Below are 19917 nucleotides of genomic sequence, written 5' to 3' on the forward strand. Positions count from 1 at the left end.
CACGCAGAGGACTACCAGGGCCACGCAGCAACTACCAGGGCCACGCAGCAGACTACCACGGTAACGTAGGCAACTTCTAGGGTCACATACAGTAAGAAGCCTGGAACAGTTATTCTCAATCCAAAACAGCATTACTCAAAACTGAAGCATGCAAAGTCCATCATGTCTACACATACGCAGACTTCACCGCTCGCATGCCAAGACTATGATAATAAGGGTTAATATTTGTATTCATAACATGAAAACTTGTAAAACTCGATGAAAAAAAAAAACTAGCAACTGTTTGTGAACACAAAGGACAATAAATTCTAAAACTTAAGAAAACCTTGTCCATATTAGTTATGACATTAAATTGAACTGCTACAATCTCTCCAGCGATAAACATCCTCAGTTAGTATAAACCACAGATATAGAAGCAGAGGGTATTTCACAAGCTGACAGAAATGAGCTTGCTGATGTTCACAACTGACCAAATTCCCTTAGATTTCCAAATGTCCTGATCCAGTCAAACAAGAACAATATGGCTTAGTTTATCAATCTTAGGCCAGATATATGCAGAAGACATTCTATAATTACTGGTATGTTAAATATTTAGTGCAACATCAAATGGCAAATTGATGCAACCAGCATTGTGAAATAGCCTCTAGGAAGGGAAGAAAGCCTTGCACGGAGAAGCCAATCCAAGACAGTATGCTGGGTCGTGTTTATTAGGGCAATAACTGAAAACATTTAGCAACGTTTTTACAGGAAAACAAAAATGTAGGTCTCCCCCCCCCCCCCGTTTCAGTCCAGTATCTTCCATTTGGTGCCTAATGAACACCACCCAGGACAGTATGCTGGAGGTATATTTATGCAAAGTATCTCAATCACACATAGCAATTCTGACAGTTTAAAAATAACAGTATCATAAAACACGGCAATATGGAAATGCTCTATTCTTTAAGTTTATGGCCAACGGTCATTCATTTATCCTTTCTCTAGTTTCAGCTACTGATTCCCCCAGGAAATTAATATTTCAGGACAGTTTTATAGAATATAGAACCATATGCATGTCATCAACAGCCATCACATCTAACGTACAGTCAGGACTTTATGTACTCCCACACCCAATGTTCAACAACCCACCCACAACTTTATCCCAGGATATATTTGAACGCTTGAAACTAAAATATATATGCATGTACAATATACAGGTGACAAAATAAAGGAAACACTAAAATAACGTGTTTTAGTAGGGCGTTGGGCCACCATGAGCCAGCATAGATTCTACAAGTGTCTGGAACGCTATTGGAAGGATGAGACACCATTCTTCCATGAGAAATTCCATAATTTGGTGTTTTATTGACAGTGGTCTCGGGCACCGCTCCAGAATCTCCCATAAGTGTTCAATTGGGTTGAGACCTGGGGACATGGTATATGGTTTACATCATTTTCATGCTCATCAAACCATTCAGTGACCACTCATGCCCTGTGGATGGGTGCATTGTCATCCTATAGGGGTATAGCCATGGTAGCCAAAATAATGGTCGGCCCAGCATTTTTATACATGACCCTAATTATGATGGGATGTTCATTTCTTAATTAACTCATGAACCCACGTGTGGAGGCACCTGCTTTCAGTATACTTTGTTTTACTAAAGTGTTTCCATTATTTTGGCAGTTACCTGTATATACTTCTGTGGTCATATAAGCGCTATGTATTTGGGACAGTGGATTGGCTGGAATATCGGTCAAAGCAAAACATCTCTGGATCATTTTGATAAGGGAACGAAGGGAGAATTCATACAAGGAGAGAGTTCAAATAGATGTAATGGACAGATATGAAAGAGAGACAGACAAAAGGAGGTTGTGTGTTGAGGATGGAGACAGCGAGAGAGAGAGAGAGATAGAGTCCTCAAAGGTCTCTATCCCTGACCTCCGCCCGGCGGGATTCTGTTCTCCCGTTCTGATCCCTGCTGTCCTGCCGCCGCTCCGAGGATCCCCTCTTCTTGCTTCGCTCCCGTGAACGTTCTCTGGAGGAGCGATCGCGATCCCTGGACGACCTGGAACCATAAACACTGTCTTGTTACATACAAATCTGTGTGTGTGTGTATATTATGATAAGAAGATTTATTATTAAGTGTGCACTTGTTTAAGTAATAAGATAGAACGTGTGTGTGTGTGTGTGTGTACACTCCTACTTGTGTCGGGAGCTGGGCTCGTGGCTGTGGCGGGCGCCCTTGCTGCGGGATCGGCTGCGGTGGCGTCGCCTCCTCTCCCGGTCCCTGGAGCGTGAGCGTGAGGAACGCCGCTTCTCCCGAGATGAGGAACGTGAACGGCGTCTCCTACGGTCGCGAGAGCTGGACCTGCAGCACGGACCCAGAGAAGTGTTTTATACAGCAATAAACTAGGAGATAGTGTATTGAATAGAGTTCATGTGGCAGTAGATGGCTGGTGGCCCATACTAACCTTCTATGTTCCCTGCTCCGTTCCCTGCTCCGTGATTTGGTCCTATAAAAGTGACAGAAAACAATTGATGAGATACCACAGAGAAAATATTTGCACGTCTCCACATACAGTACATGGATTGATTATATTTTCCAAGAAGTGCTGCCATCACCACCGACACATTTATAAAATCTGCCTACATCAATTTCATGATTTTTGCCAAGTTAAGACCCACCTCTTCTTCATCCTCTCCTCCTTCTCTCTCTCTTCTCTCCTCTTCAGGCGGTCCTGGTTCCTCTTCTCCTGCTTTTCCAGGACGGTTTTCTGATAGAAAATGTTCAGCAATGACATTAGCCTCAGTGTTTACATTAAAATGTCTTATGTTAATACATTCTAATGTCAAAAAGAATGTTCTTGTGGCAAAATTTAAATTAATCCCAAAAAGGGAGATGTTTCCTGTACTTTAATCAAAAACAAAGTCCCTGTGGAATGCACAAAAGGGGAAAGAATCCCCTTTTGAGGATTATACTTCCACATCTCGCTAGGTGTATTCAGTAACCTATTTGGTCTGAGGTGGTTCAGAGCATACCTTCAGGGCTTCCAGTTTCTCCCTGATCTGGATGAAGCCCAGATGCAGCTTCCCGCCAAAGTGGTCGGCCAGGCGACGGTCATTGTCATGGAGACCCAGGTAGGCTGAGCACACCTCACAGACACGAAGCTTCTGCTGCTGGAAACTGGAGGCAGGCATGGAGTTTCTGTACTCCTCCTGAGAAGGACAAAACCGAAGAGATGGAGAAAGATAATGAATCAGGATAGGAAAGAAGGGGTTTCGAGTTCAGTATGGCAAAAACTAAGTGAAACAGGATGGTTCCACCTTGTCCAATAAGAAAATATTTAATTGTCCATTCCAAAACCTTTCTGCTACATTGAGCCCTACTGAACACGACCCAGGTCTACATTCAAAATCAAATCAAATTGTATTGGTCACATACACATGGTTAGCAGATGTTAAAGCGAGTAGAGAAATGCTTGTGCTTCTAGTTCCGACAGTGTAGTAATATCTAACAATTCTGCTACAACCACCCAATACACATAAATCTAACTAAAGGGATGGAATAAGAATATGTACATATAAATATATGGATGAGCGATGACCGAACGGCATAGGCAATAGATAGTATATAATACAGTATATACACATACGAGATGAGTAAGACAAGATATGTAAACATTAAAGTGACTAGCGATCCATTTATTAAAGTGACGCATTCAGTAACCCATTTGGTCTGAGTTCTGTATTCAGTAACCTATTTGGTCTGAGGTGGGCTAGTTTGATGGAAAATAAGCATGCCGTGAGTAAAACAACCCATCCTCCTCCTCCTCCTCACCTCAGCATCCCTCTTCCTGCTGCGAACTTTCTCCACTTCCTGTAGGACCTTCTGGGCCTCATCCACATTCCCCTCGGCACCCAGCTGCTCTGCCTTGGCCAGGAGCTTCCCAATCTCCTCGTTCAGCTCGTGAACAGTCTCTGCCTGGAGAATAATACACAAGTCAACAACAGCATAAAGTTTTCAACATGTCATCCTTAACACTCCACAATAAGATTCAGTGAACACGGTTCATCTTGCACTCACCTTTTCAGCCACCTCCGCACTGATCTCGTCTTGGGTCTCAACCAGTCGTTTCTTGGCCAACTCTGTTCTCCGGTCGCAGTCGGCAATGAAAGACTCCAGGTGATCCACAGCCTATTGCCGACAATAGAAGAGTAAACTCCATATAAGTCAATGGAACACAGACTTCTGCACTGGTAAAATTAACTGGGAGAAGTACAACTTACTTGCCCGAGGAGATAAATTAAGTTGTTTTTAAATCAAGCCGACTGTGGATATCACTTACGTCAAGCTCAAAGAAGAGGTCTCTCTCCTTGGAGGCAATTTCATAGTCGGCCCGGAGTGCCAAGTCGTGGGTCTTCGCACATTCTCCCAGATCCATACGCTGTTGATGAAGTCAACGTTAGCCAGTCAAGACATAGCCATAGATCCAACAGTCTGCAATTAACTACTTTAGAAGTCAAAATATTCAGAATAGATTAACCACTATTACTGACTACACTTCAACTGCTGATTCAATAATTACATACGGGTAACAGAAATTAAATTAAATGTTGCACGGAAGAGTGAAAGTGTAAACTGCAATAAAATGTACATATTTTCAGAGTAGGGTTGTAACAATACCAAAATTGTACTAACGATGTGATACCAGGCCAAAAGCCTACCTGTGATTGGGTCCCAAAGAATGTAGTAAGGAATATACAGTACCAGTCATGTTTGGACACACTTACTCATTCTAGGGTTAGTCTTTATTCGTACAATTTTCTACATTGTATAATAATAGTGAAGACACCAAAACTATGAAATAACATATGGAATCTTGTTGTAACCAAAAAAAATTTAAAAACATATCAAAATATATTTTATATAAACTCAGCAAAAAAAAAGAAACTTCTTCTCACTGTCAACTGAAATTACTTTCAGCAAACTTAACATGTGTAAATGTTTGTATGAACATAAGATTCAACAGACAAACTGAACAAGTTCCACAGACATGTAACTAACAGAAATTGAATGACGTGTCCCTGAACAAGGGGGGGTCCAAATTCAAAAGTAACAGTGGCCACCAGCTGCATCTCCTCCTCATGGACTGCGCCAGATTTGCCAGTTCTTGCTGTGAGATGTTACCCCACTCTTCCACCAAGGCACCTGCAAGTTCAGACATTTCAGGGGGGGAATGGCCCTAGCCCTCACCCTACGATGCAACAGGTCCCAGACGTGCTCAATGGGACTGAGATCCGGGATCTTCGCGGGCCATGGCAGAACACTGACATTCCTGTCTTGCAGGAAATCACGCACAGAACGAGCAGTATGGCTGGTGGCATTGTCATGCTGGAGGGGCATGTCAGGATGAGCCCGCAGGAAGGGTACCACATGAGGAGGATGTCTTCCCTGTAACGCACAGCATTGAGACTGCAGGCAATGACAACAAGCTCAGTTCGATAATGCTGTGACACACCGCCCCAGACCATGACGGACCTCCACCTTCAAAAATCGATCCCGCTCCAGAGTACAGGCCTCTGGGGTAACGCTCATTCCTTCGACGATAAATGTGAATCCGACCATCACCCCTAGTGAGACAAAACTGCCACTCGTCAGCGAAGATGACTTCTTGCAAGTTCTGTCTGGTCAAGCGACATTGGGTTTATGCCGGTGATGTCTGGTGAGGATCTGCCTTACAACAGGCCTACAAGTCCTCAGTCCAACCGCTCTCAGCCTATTGCGCAGTCTGAGAACTGATGGAGGGATTGTGCGTTCCTGGTGTAACTCAGTCAATTGTTGCCATCCTTTACCTGTCCCGCAGGTGTGATGTTCAGATGTACCAATCCGGTACAGGTGGTGTTACGTGGTCTACCACTGCGAGGACGATTAGCTGTCTGTTCCGTCTCCCTGTAGCGCAGTCTTAGGCGTCTCACAGTACAGACGTGGCAATTTATTGCCCTGGACATATCTGCAGTCCTCAGGCCTCCTTGCAGAATGCCTAAGGCACGTTAACGCAAATGAGCAGGGACCCTGGACATCTTTCTTTTGGTATTTTTCACAGTAGAAATGCCTCTTTAGTGTCCTAAGTTGTCATAAGTGTGACCTAATTGCCCATTGTCGGTAAGCCGTTAGTGTCTTAACGACCGTTCCACAGGTGCATGTTCATGAATTGTTTATGGTTCATTGAACAAGCATGGGAAACCGTGTTTAAACCCTTTACAATGAAGATCTGTGAAGTTATTTGGATTTTAACAAATTATCTTTGGAAGACAGGGTCCTGAAAAGGGGACGTTTCTTTTTTTGATATTCTTCAAAGTAGCGACCTTTTGCTTTGACATTATCTCAACCAGCTTCATGGGGCAGTCACCAGGAATGAATTTCAATTAACAGGTGTGCCTTGTTAAGTTACTTTGTGGAATTTCTTTCCTTCTTAATGCGTTTGAGCCAATCAGTTGTGTTGTGACAAGGTATGGGTGGAATACAGAAGATAACCCAATTTGGTAAAAGACCAAGTCCATAAAGGGTGGCTACTTTGAAGAATCTCAAATATATTTTGATTTGCCTAACACCTTTTGGATTACATGTGTTATTTCATAGTTTTGATGTCTTCACTATTATTCTACAACGTAGAAAATAGTCTAAATAAAGGAAAGCCCCTGAAATGAGTAGGTGTATATGCATTTACAATACCAGTCAATAGTCTGCATTTTCATTGCGACAGTAAGGTGACAGCCCACTAGTCCTATATGAATCCATCTTTAGCCTACTCTTCAGACAACTTTACACACAGCCGACATACTCTTCCCAAAAGTTAGGCACCAAACATAATTTAAGTAATCAGAAAAATAGTGATTTGATTCAGATTTATCTTACATTACATTGATATGGCATATGAATTGTACCTTTAGAGCATCCGAGTAAACCATCTATGCATTTTCTTTTTTCCTGTGCCATCCACTTCTGTGCATAGCTACGGTATCATGTTAGCTAGCTAACATGACTAAACATGATCGTTATCAAACCAAAAAAATGTGCAGCCAGCGACAAGGTTTATAAAATTAAATAAAACGTGCACCAATTCGCAGTAGAAAGGGGAGACTGTAGCTCTGGCAATATGGGGAATAACTTTTGAGTTTGGGCTAGATACTCGTGGATTTCAGTGATGTAAAGGCACAAGCATGGCTGTCACCGTGCTCTACTTTTCCTCTATGGCAGTGGTACTTAAGAGGCTATGTGACAACGAAGCCTAGTCAGACTGGCCTGCTTGTTCTTACAGGCGAAACTAAAAGATACGTATCCACTGCGCTCGCACTGCAAGCTGCGCTAACATTTTAAACAAATGTAACAGAAACCCCATCCTGGCTCACCGTCACGGCTACATAACATTTTAAAACTGACGGAGAGGCGCAGAAGGAACCGACAGAGAGAAGCAGCTAAGGAGGCTAATGGCTGGTTAGGGGATGCGGCTGGCTGCTCACAGCTGTCATAGGTGATATTGGATGAAGCACTCATTCTGATGTGCCGTCACACTCCGAACTCTGATATTCTATTTGTAGGACGCCTAGGGATGCAGTCGGTGCTCAGTCATTGATTTTGAGAGAGAAGGTAGTGGTCACACAGGGAGGAGATACGGTCGTGCCTCTTCTATAGCTCAATGGGTGCACACAGAAGTATAATTGAGATGCTTTTGGCAGATTGCAGTACCCTAGTTGGCCTTCAACTGGAGTTACTCAATGAGAGGGGGCAACACTGAGCTAGCGTGTAACAGCACTTCCAGGAGTAGCTCAAACTTCGTATGTTATGTCTTCCATGGGACACGAACTTAACTGACTTCATTTGGCTTCAATGTGTTATTGAGTCTTCACATAGGAATAAATGATGCCATGTGATCGATGGCTTTGTCCATTCATATATACACAGTGTACAAAACATTAAAAACACCTTCCTAATATTAAGATTCATCCACTTTTTTGCCCTCAGAAAAGCCTCAATTCGTTGGGCCAAGGACTCTAGAAGATGTCCTTGGCCACAGTTGCGTTAAGTTGGCTAGAAGTCCTTTGGGTAGTGGACCATTGTTGATAGACACAGGAAACTGTTAAGTGTGAAAAACCCAGCAGTGTTTAAGTTCTTGACACAAACCAAAGCACCTGGCACCTACTCCCATACCCTGTTCAAAGGCACTTAAATCTTTTGTCTTGCCCATTGGTACACATACACAAGCTATGTCTCAATTGTCTTAAGGCTTAAAAAGCCTTCACATCTTTCACCTGGTCAATCTATGTCAGGAAAGAGCAGGTGTTCATAATGGTTTTGTACACTCACTGTAGTAATTGGTAGCAGTAGAAGTTGTATTGTTGGCCGCTAGTTTACTCCAGTGGGGGAGGGATTACAAATGATGCAAACAATTATTTTGGGTTCAACCTGCAATATTGAAGCAGATCTTCAATTGCTATAATCAACTCCTAAAGAAAAAAATGTACTTCTAAGAAGTTATCCCTTTCTTTACGTGCCCCCCAAATGTTTAGCTAGCTAATGAGTTAACCATTTTATAAAGCGCCTTGATCAATCATGTTAACAGCCCATAAGTGGTTTCAGAATGGCTGTGACATGGAATATGCCCCTAGAATGGAGAATTTAAATACAAAAAAATGAAAAATAAAAAATCGTCAGTGATAACCGGTCAAAAGAAGTTTGGGCTAGCAAAGCCTAATCATTACAATTATTGTTTGGGTGTTTTTTTTCCTTGGAGCTTCCATATAAAAGTGTAGGAGCATAGAAGACTAACATGATCACACTTTAGAGCCCTGGAGGCAGAGACAGCGAAAGTAGGGGTGCAGCAACACCACCTGGATAGCGCAACCTTGAAGTTCAGATGGGAACAGTGATAATAACTGAAGTCTGGACACTGACTGTAGGCTCATATGTAGACCATTAACTCCTGCATAATTAAGTTTATTGCAGTAAAAGGACCCACCAATTATAAATTTGTCTCAGGAACAAGAGTAGAGAAATATGACTTGTTTCTTTCAGCATCTTGAGAGAATGTGAATGTATGGATAAGGACTTGTGTAGCCTAAACGTGATCATTTTTTTCAGCGACATAAAAGCTGACCGCATTTCATTTTCAGCCACATAAATCATGTATCCAAGATCAACTTAAAACACTATCAGAAACATGGTGGATTGTTTTCACAGCTTTTCATTTCTTTAAAACTGGTCAAACTGATGACATTCAGTCATTTTGCATGTACAATGCCTTCAGAAACTATTCATACCCCTCGACTTAATCCATATTGTGTTACAGATGGAATTCAAAATTGATAATTTTTCCCCTCACCAATCTACACACAAAAGCCCATCGCAAAGTGAAAACATGTTTTTTGAATTCAAAACTCTAACTAGGCCACTCAATGTGGTCTTGATAAGCAACTCTAGTGCACATTTGGCCTCGTTTTAGGTTATTGTCCTGGTGAAAAGTGAATTTGTCTCCCAGCGTCTGTTGGAAAGCAGACAACCGGGTTTTCCTTTAGGATTTTGCCTTTGCTTAGCTCTTTCATTTCTTTTCATCTTAAAAACTCCCTAGGTCCTTGACAATGACAAGCATAACATGATGCAGCCAATGTGTATTTTTCCAAACACAGTGCATTTGGAAAGTATTCAGACCATGACTTTTTCCACATTTTTGTTATGTTACAGCGTGAAATATTAGTCACCTAAGTTCAGACCCTTTCCCCTCAAATCTACACACAATACCCCATAACGACAAAACGAAAACAGGTTGACATTTTTGCAAATGTATTAAAAATAAACAATTACCTTACATAGGTACTCAGTACTGCTATGAGACTAAAAATAGAGCTCAGGTGCATCCTGCTTCTATTGATCATCCTTGAGATGTTTCTACAGCTTGTAAAGCATCGGAATACCTAAAAAGGAAACCGAACTTTATTGAAAACCTGTTTTTGCTTTGTAATTAAGGGGTAGTGTGTAAATTGATGAGGGAAAAAAACTATTGAATCAATTTTAGAATAAAGCGTTAACGTACCAAAATGTGGAAAAAGGCACCTGTCTGAATACTTTCCGAATGTACTATATGTAATGGGGAAGTGTGTATAGATGTGCGTATAGAGATACATATATTTGCTACTGCTCGACAAAAATAACAACAATATTTGTCGACCAACAGCCTATCGACTAAACAATAGACCAGTTGACTAATTGGGGTCAGCCATAATTTCTTAGCCAATTTATGGAAAGTTTTTGGGGTCGATTGTCCACCAGTCCAGTGGATTGGTTTCACAGTCAGCATCAGTAGACTGAAGTTTGCAGCTGAGTTCCTTTTCTACCAGCTGGATTTCAGTAAGACCTGTGGTGGCTTTTTGGAAAAAAAATGCCCAGAGACTCTTTTTAGCTGGCAGTTGTGGTGAAGCAGCAGCAACGTCTCCCTGTCCTGGGCTTGGGTTTTCATGTCCCTCATTGACCATCTGTGTGACAGTTCTTGCTCGTGTTGATTTAAACAGAGGGTCGACTAATGAGGTTATGTCCAGGAGGTAATCTGTGGCTAGGTCATCATATTTCTCATTCAGAGAGTCCATGTCTATTGTTATGGGTGAGCTCTGTTTCATGATGTCTGTATTGAACAGGTGTAGTTCCAGCTTCAGGTACGACACACTGACAAAGACTCACCAGACAGAGCATTTGTGAATTCTAGGAATGGGGTCAATGCCTGGTTAATGATGGACTCAAGATCATCTGTACCTGTATAGGTGGGAGTTAAGTGCCAGGTCTTATAGTCACTGGACAAGACCTGCGAAATGTCTCTCTCCTGCTCCAGTACCCTCCTGCACCATCTTTTGACGTGATCCCCACCTGATAGGTGACTCTGTCACCAACTTTTGCTGGGGTAGGTTGCGTTCCTTTGAACAACTGCCAGGTCTCTGTTCTTTTTCCACAAATAGGAAAATGCACCTACCACTTTCTTACACACTCCAATTGCTCGATCTACCCGTTTGTGTCTAACCACTCTAAGAGAAATGTTAAATGTAAAAAAATAAAACAATTCTCTTTAGTTATGGACAACTGTAATATTTTACTTAATCAGTTGATGAAAAAAAAAATGCACATTTAGTTTCATCTTACCAACCACTTCAAATATACACAATTGACAAGGTTACTTACCATTGGCCAAGTGCAGACAACGTCCAAAACATTGCATTCGGGTCCATTTGTTGATTTGAGCAGCCTTCACCACGTTCACACCCCTATTTGTTGTAATGCTGACCTGTCTGTCTTGACTGAGTCCCCAGGAGGTGAGAGCATCAATGCTATAGCTTCAGCCATTTGGTCGTCGGGAAAGTATTTATTTTGAAGATTCCACTCTTTGTTAAAATAGCGGATATTGAGGCTAATATAAGGCGACTAGTGTGTGAAAACCTTGTCAAACGTTTTCTGTAAGTCTTCACCTCAGTCATTGCCAACAAAGGGTATATAACAAAGTATTGAGAAACTTTTGTTATTGACCATTTACTTATTTTGCACTATAAATTGCAAATAAATTCATTAAAAATTCTACAATGTGATTTTCTGGATTTTTATCCCTCATTTTGTCTGTCATAGTTGAAGTGTACCTATGATGAAAATTACAGGCCTCATCTTTTTAAGTGAGAGAACTTGCACAATTGGTGGCTGACTAAATACTTTTTTGCCCCACTGTATTTGTAGTTGTCCACATACTTACTCTAAGTCAGAACCATCCGGAGTAGTGATGCTAGGCGGGCGGGTGCGGGCAATGATCGGTTGAAGAGCATGCATTTAGTTTTACTTGCATTTAAGAGCAGTTTGGGGCCACGGAAGGACTGTTGTACGGCATTGAAGCCCGTTGGGAGGTTTGTAAACAGTGCCCAAAGAAGGGCCAGAAAGTATACAGAATGGTGTCGTCTGCGTAGAGGTGGATCAGAGAAAAACCAGCCGCAAGAGCAACATCATTGATGTATACAGCGAAGAGAGTCGGCCCGAGAATTGAACCCTGTGGCACCTCCATAGAGACTGCCAGAGGTCTCGACAACAGGTCCCTCCGATTTGACACACTGAACTCTGAGAAGTAGTTGGTGAACCAGGCGAGGAAGTCATTTGAGAAACCAAGGCTGTTGAGGTCTGCCGATAAGAATGTGGTGATTGACAGAATCGAAAGCATTGGCCAGGTCGATGAATACGGCTACACAGTATTGTTATGATATCGTTTAGGACCTTGAGCGTGGCTGAGGTGCACCCATGACCAGCTTAGAAACCAGATTGCATAGCGGAGAAGGTACGGTGGGATTTGAAATGGTAGGTGATCTGTTTGTTAACTTGGCTTTCAAAGACCTTAGAAAGGCAGGATAGGATAGATATAAGTCTAACAGTTTGGGTCTAGAGTGCCTCCCCCATTGAAGAGGGGGATGACCGCAGCAGCTTTCCAATCTTTGGGGATCTCAGACGATACGAAGAGAGGTTGAACAGGCTAGTAATAGGGGTTGAAACAATTGTGGCGGATCATTTTAGAAAGAGGGTCCAGATTGTCTAGCCCTGCTGATTTGTAGCGGTCCGGATTTGACAGCTCTTTCAGAACATCAGCCATCTAGATTTGGGTGAAGGAGAAATGGGGAAGGCTTGGGCAAGTTGCTGTGAGGAGTGCAGAGCTGTTGACCGGGTTCAGGGTAGCCAGGTGGAAAGCCAGGTGGAAAGCAAGGCCAGCCGTAGAAAAATGCTTATTGAAATTCTCAATTGTAGTAGATTTCAGTGGTGACAGTGTTTCCAAGCCTCAGTGCAGAGGGCAGCTGGGAGGAGGTGCTCTTATTCTCTATGGACTTTACAGTGTCCCCGAACTTTTTGGAGTTTGTGCTACAGGAAGCAAATTTCTGTTTGAAAAAGATAGCCTTTGTTTTCATAACTGCCTGTGTATATTGGTTCCTGACTTACCTGAAAAGTTACATATCGTGAGGGCTATTTGATGCCAATGCAGTGCGCCACATTGTGTTTTTGTCCTGGTCAAGGGCAGTCAGGTCTCGAGTGAACCAAGGGCAATATCTGTTCCTGGTTCTAATCTTTTTTGAATGGGGCAATGCGTACTTAAGATGGTGAGGAAAGTACTTTTAAAGAATAACCAGGCATCCTCTACTGACGGAATGAGGTCAATATCCTTCCAGGATACCTGGGCCAGGTCGATTAGAAAGGCCTGCTCGCTGAAGTGTTTTAGGGAGCATTTGACTTTGATGAGGGGTGGTCGTTTGACCGCGGACCCATTACGGATGCAGGCAATGTGGCAGTGATTGCTGAGATCCTGGTTGAAGACAGCAGAGGTGTATTTATCAAATGTATTTATAAAGCACTTACATCAGCTGATATCTCAAAGTGCTGTACAGAAACCCAACCTAAAACCCCAAACAGTAAGGAATGCAGGTGTAGAAGCACGGTGGCTAGGAAAAACTCCCTAGAAAGGCCAGAACCTAGGAAGAAATCTAGAGAGGAACCAGGCTATGAGAGGTGGCCAGTCCTCTTCTGGCTGTGCCGGGGAAGATTATTACAGAACATGGCCAAGATGTTCAAATGTTTATAGATGACCTGCAGGGTCAAATAATAATGATCACAGTGGATGTCGAGGGTGCAACAGGTCAGCACCTCAGGAATAAATGTCAGTTGGCTTTTCATTTAGAGGGCAGGTTGGTCCGGATGATATATGAGGGTGCCCATGGTTACGGACTTGGGTTTGTACCTGGTAGGTTCCTTGATAATTTGGGTTAGATTGAGAGCATCTAGCTTAGATTGTAGGATGGCCGGGGTGTTAGGCATATCCCAGTTTAGGTTACCTAACAGTACGAACTCTGAAGATAGCTGGGGAGCAATCAATTCACATATGGTGTCCAGGGCGCAGCGGGGGGGGGTCTATAACAAGCAGCAACAGTGGGAGAGTTATTTCTGGAAAGGTGGATTTTTATAAGTGTAAGCTCTAATTGTTTGGGCACAGACCTGGATAGCATGACAGAACCCTGCAGGCTAACTCCACCCCTTTTGGCAGTTCTATCTTGGTGGAAATTGTTATAGATGGGGATGGAAATTTCAGAATTTTTGGTGGCCTTCCTAAGCCAGGATTCAGACACGGCTAGGACATCAGGGTTTTGGCGGAGTGTGCTAAAGCAGTGAAAATAATTAACTTAGGGATGAGGCTTCTAATGTTGACATACATGAAACCAAGGCTTTTATGGTTACAGAAGTCAACAAGTGATAGTGCCTAGGGTATAGGAGTGGAACTGGGGGCTACAGGGCTTGGGTTAACCTCTACATCACCAGAGGAACAGAGGAGTAGTAGAATAAGGAAACGGCTAAAGGCTATAAGAACTGGCTGTCTAGTGCGTTGGGGACAGAATAAAAGGAGATGATTTCCGGGTGTGGTGGAATAGAGTCAAGGCATAATGTATAGACAAGGATGCGAGTACGGTGGAGGTAAACCTATACGTTGCGTGATGAGGTTTTGCCTCCGGAGGCATCAATTAACGTAGATGAGGTCGCCGCATGTGTGTGGGGGTGTGACGAAAGAGCTATCTAAGGAAATTTGGGTGGGACCGAGGGCACTACAGTGAAATAAAGCAATAAAAACTAGCCAAGACAGCAGTAGACAAGGCATATTGACATTAGAGGCATACAGCAATCACAGGCGTTGATCAGGAGAGCTAAGACAACAACAGGTAAATGGCAAAGAAAGGGCAGAGCGGGTCAGTTAGATACATACAGGACCTGAGTTCGAGGCTGGGGCCGACAGGTAAATAAAATGAGTTACCGTGTTATTGAAACAGTCCAGGGGGAATCAGCTGTGTATCCCAATGATCATAGGGTGAAGAATAGCAATAGGTGAGACAGGGTGGTGTGCGGTATTCACTACTACACTGGGCGAGCCGGAGACACAGCATTCAGAAAAAGCTGACAGGCCGGGGCACGTAGATGGTTCTGCAGCGATATCGTAACAGAATAGCCCGTTGAGACCAAATCGGGCAATCTCGTCAGCAGTCCAGTCGTGATGGATCAGCAGGGCTCCGTGTCGACAATAAAGGGTCCAGGCCAATTGGCAAAGGAGGTAATTGTAGACCTAGAATAAGTTGGTCTACGGGCCTCGCTCGAGGCTAGCTGGTGCTTGCTTGGGGACAGAGGCGTTAGCTAACAGTAGCCACTCATTTTCAGCTAGCTAGCTGGGAGTATTGATCTAGTGTAATAATCCAGAACGGCAGGAATCCAGTGATATGGTAGAGAGAAGCAGTCCGATATGCTCTGGGTTGATATCGCGCTGTGCAGACTGGCAGGTGATTGTCCGAGCTAAGGCTGGCTGATTCCAGGGAAAAGAGGCGAGGACAGCTAGCCGTGGCTAACAAAGACTAGTAGCTAGTTAGCTCCTGATGGAAGTTCCAGTTATAAGGAACAAAAATAGCAGAGCCAAACTGCATTGGGTGAGGCGGGTTGCAGGAAAATATATTTAGTTTGTAGATAGAAGTGAGATTAAGATATGAAAAAAGACCGGCTATTTACAAGATAAAGACAAAGACAGATATACACGTACTACTGCGCCGCAATCTTAGATTAAAATTGTTGCCCTTCTTTGAGAGGCATTGTAAAACCTCCCTGATCTTTATGGTTGAATCTGTCTTTGACATTCACTGCTTGACTGAGGGATGTTACATATAAATTGTATGTGTGGAGTACTGAGATGAGGTAGTCATTCAAAAGTCATGTTAAACACTATTATTGAACACAGAGTGAGTCGATGCAACTTATTGTATCACTTGTTAAGCACATGTTTACTCCTTAACTTACTTAGGCTTGCCATAACAAAGGGATTGAATATTTATTGACTTAAGACACAGCCGCTTGTCATTTTAAAATATTTGTCAAATATTCTAAAAACATAAATCCACTTTGACATTATGGAGTATTGCGTGTAGGCCAGTGACACAAAATCTAAATTTAATTCATTAAATTCAGACTGCAACACAACAAAATGGGGAAAAAGTAGAGGGGCGTGAATACTTTCTGACGACACTAAAATCTTCCCGGTCCCTAAATGTCTTCGCTTCCACAAGAGAAGCAGAAATGCACAAGAAAACTTTTCCTATGTCAACTAGATTATTGATGATGCATTCTTTCATTCTATCGATGTAGGACATTATTCTGGTTAGCAAGGCTTTTTTTTAGTATTCTAGCGCAACGAGACAAGTTCACTAACAAATAGCCTACCAAATGGAAGAAATTATAAGCAGAAAAATAACTAAACAAGGCTTTAAAGAAATATTTATTCCCTGCACCCCCTGTCAAAACGTATTCCGCCGACCCTGTCTGGAGGAGACACAATGGAAGAAGAGTCTACTTACAGTTCCGGAGAGGATGTCGTGGGGACAGCAGTTCAGGAGATGGCTTTTGCAGACCCTCTCATCAGTGAATTTGACCCTCTGCCGCGTCTCATCCCCTGAAACAGTACAAAACCCAACAGTTAGAAAGACCTCACATACTCATCCACTAGAGCGAGGTATCCAATGCTTTAGCATAACTATGTGTGCCCATATTAGGGTAAAGGGGCATAGACTTGACATTTTTTTTTACAATTGCATCTTGGGATTCTCCTTATTGGGGTGATATGAACAGATACATTGAGCTACAATGTATCATACTGACACAATGTGTGCCTTTGGACAGTATTCACGACATCCACTTGGGGCCTGCGTGGCGTGTCCCTAATGGCTTGATGTATTTTCTGCTGTGAATTGGAGGCTTACCTTACCAGAGCCTCGAAACTACATGAATAATGTAATAATATAGGCCTACGTTTGGCTAAGACTCAGAATGACTTTCCACTCTCCTGTCTTTCTGAAAGCACTTGTTGTTTTTCTATAGGCTAACATTCTTTAGTTGAACATGGTAGTAAGCTTACTGTATGGGTGTTATGATTGACATGGACAGGTTCATCAGGCTACCTTGGTCTCATGGCATTGTCATTCAACTTAAATGGGCTGCCTATGTCACTGTAACAGCTGTTACTGGGTCAGCTAGATCTTCTAACTTCAACAAAACAAAAGGCCCTTAAAAAAGATTTTGGCTTAGCCTATAGTTGGCGCCAACCAAGTCCTTGGCACAAATGCAACATAGTAAATAATAAAACCAAGAAGGGGGAAAAAAATGGTTTTATACACACTGCGAGCTGCAACATATACTGTACCCATCTGCATCTTCAAGACCTCAGCTGCAGAATTTTAAACCCACGGTAGAAAAGTATAAAATGGGAACTGTTTCCTTGCCCATACCTGTAGTAAGGAAGTTGATATGAATGACACACAAGTCAGATTGTATTGCTTGATAATAGATGTCTTGCTTGACAATAGACCGCTAAAGCTCCTTGGCCTTCAGTGCAACCAGACAATGTCTTAGTTCAGGCTGCATGTACTACTTCCAAATTGTAATTCAAAGAGTCATTGAAGAATTTAATATCCTTGTTGTGATGCTAAAAAAAAAAAGTACAACAACTTCCGGAAAGCAAACAATTGTTTGGATTACTATTGTTCATAACAGCTTTAAAAATCATGTGACTCACGGCTCGATGAACATGAGGCTTTTCTGCAACTCCTTTGCAGATTGAAGTAGGCTGGCAAAGATACACTGAACCTTTATGAATAAAATAAAGGGGCCACAATTGTTCAATTTGTATGCAACATATGTCGGGAAAAATTTGAATTCATCTCAACACTCACACACAACCCCACTCGACAAACTCATTATGTTAGTCTGATTAAGCCCAAAGAAGAACCATGGATTGAAGTCAGTTTATCCGACTTTACGTTACCATTGTAGACGTGACATCCTTACTTAAATGGCGGCTGTTATGTTTTTAATGTTTGTATCCTTGTAGCCAGATACGTCATTTACTATGGAAGTGGTGCTTCTACAAATGCTACACAATATAGTAAATACAGTGCAAGGTATGACAGTTTTAAGCTCCTGTCAATGAACACAAATATTGTGGTAGTTCTACTTTCAAAAAATGAGTTCACTATTTGCTTTTTTTTTGTATTTCCAACATGATGTATTCTTATTTATAATATAATTAATATAGTGTGTTTGTTAAACACCAAAGGTTAAAGTCCAGCATCTAAAACTTTTATTCAATCACACAATTCAATTCCAAAACGTATTACTGGTTAGATATACTTCATATTTTTGATGAGTTACTTCTAGTGATCATGTCTTGTTAAACATTGTTTTATGCTTTAGATTATTTGCCATTTTAACCCACAGTCGCAGGCATTGTGGTGGAGCTAGAGCTGCAAGCATTGTAGGATGTTGCATTTGCTTCTGTCATTAAGGGTTGTGTGTATAACCTTGTTGATGGGGGTATTAGGTGGTCTCATCTTCAAACGTCAATTTTCCCAAAAGTTTTGATATCCATTTATCATGATCCATTACACCTCATAGCACAACAAACTGCTTAATACTTACGTAGAAATATACTTTTTCACACATGCATATAACATTGTGTAATAGTGGCATAGTGTAAAAATGTTTAACTACCCATAATATTCTAAAAACCAGAGTTACATGGCAAGTTCTAATAACTTAAAATTCTTGAGTTAATCGAAAGTATTATGAAAATGTAGCTATAACATGAGTTTTATCCCACATTTTTTCAGGGACCCCTTAAACTCTGAGGCCCACAGGGGCCCTATAGTTGAGAATCGCTGATCTAGACGGCTGGTCTATCAACGATTAATGGCGAAGTGGACGTCATTAGCTATGGATACAAACATTAAATCGTGAAACAACAACTAGGCCGGGACCAAATCATGAATGAGCTCCTTTTGTGTCACACAAACGTCCTCTTGTACGCCATTCATTAAAGGTATGCCCATCTGACACACGACACAAAAACTAGTTTGCTAGGCTAACTGCAAGCCACACTGGCTCCATCTTTTAGCTAGCACGCTAACAAGCTAGCCACCGCCTTTTTGCTACTCACCGTCCCTCGCAGTCCCCATTAGTTGATCGAGCAAAGCTCTCATTTGAGCTTGGGCCGACATTGCTGTGGGTAAATTGTTTAAAGCTTCTCCACACAACACAGACGATAACACAGTCTATGGAGGTGTATCCTATATTATTGAGGAAATATGTTTACTCTTTGGACAGGCTTCTTCAACGATCTCGCCAGGCCCCTCTTTCGCAGTTGAGGAAATGACGACACCTTGTATTATTGAAAACACACCCATATGCTAGAATTTGCCAATTGGAGTGTGGTTGGTAAGATAACTAACCAATCACAGCCACTTGAACGCAAATTAGCTCATTTCACGTACATAACCAGAGAGGAAGAGGTGAAACGAGAGGTATTCACTCTCGCCTAAAATTGTCCAAAATAAAACCAATACATTTCTATGGGCTTATTTTAGACCTAAACTTGTCGTCTTCCTTCCCGCAAGTGAAGAACGACAGCCTCCCATAGTATAGCTCAGTGGCTGCCCCCTCTCATTGAGTCCACGGAAGTTCAAGGCTGACCGCGGTACTGCAGGCGTTGTTAGCAGAAAACAGGATCTGAATGTAAACATCGCAATCTTCGCGTGAATAAAACAATGTTTCGAAGACAATCTTGGTACCAATAATTGCTTATAATACACCAGATGTATTGTCCTTTAACAGCCTGCAGTACCCCAGTCGGCCTTCAATTTGAGTTACTCAATGAGAGGGCGCAGCACTCATCACACACTCATCACAGTCAAGGAGGGAAATGGTCCCAGTCGATAATCCACCATTCATTTTCCACATAGGACATTTTAGAAACACTTAAAATAAGAGCTGTGTTTCGTGTAGGCTTTCCCTGGCATGACGTTTGGATAAC

At 42.3% G+C, this 19917-nt stretch overlaps 1 protein-coding gene across 1 annotated transcript; it reads right to left on the reverse strand.

Annotated features, from left to right (window-relative positions):
- Positions 1–1428: 1428 nt before the first annotated feature.
- On the reverse strand, positions 1429–19256 carry LOC124039900 (putative RNA-binding protein Luc7-like 1). The gene is made up of 10 exons (XM_046356430.1): positions 19045–19256; positions 16412–16506; positions 4324–4422; positions 4062–4172; positions 3816–3959; positions 3017–3193; positions 2663–2751; positions 2449–2490; positions 2181–2345; positions 1429–2042 (listed from the first exon to the last, which is right to left on the reverse strand). The coding sequence occupies exons 1-10, from the start codon at positions 19103–19105 to the stop codon at positions 1895–1897; spliced, it is 1131 nt and encodes a 376-aa protein (XP_046212386.1). The 5' UTR covers positions 19106–19256; the 3' UTR covers positions 1429–1894.
- Positions 19257–19917: the final 661 nt, after the last annotated feature.

This window comes from Oncorhynchus gorbuscha, linkage group LG07, assembly GCF_021184085.1.
Source record: "Oncorhynchus gorbuscha isolate QuinsamMale2020 ecotype Even-year linkage group LG07, OgorEven_v1.0, whole genome shotgun sequence".
Lineage (NCBI taxonomy): Eukaryota > Metazoa > Chordata > Actinopteri > Salmoniformes > Salmonidae > Oncorhynchus > Oncorhynchus gorbuscha.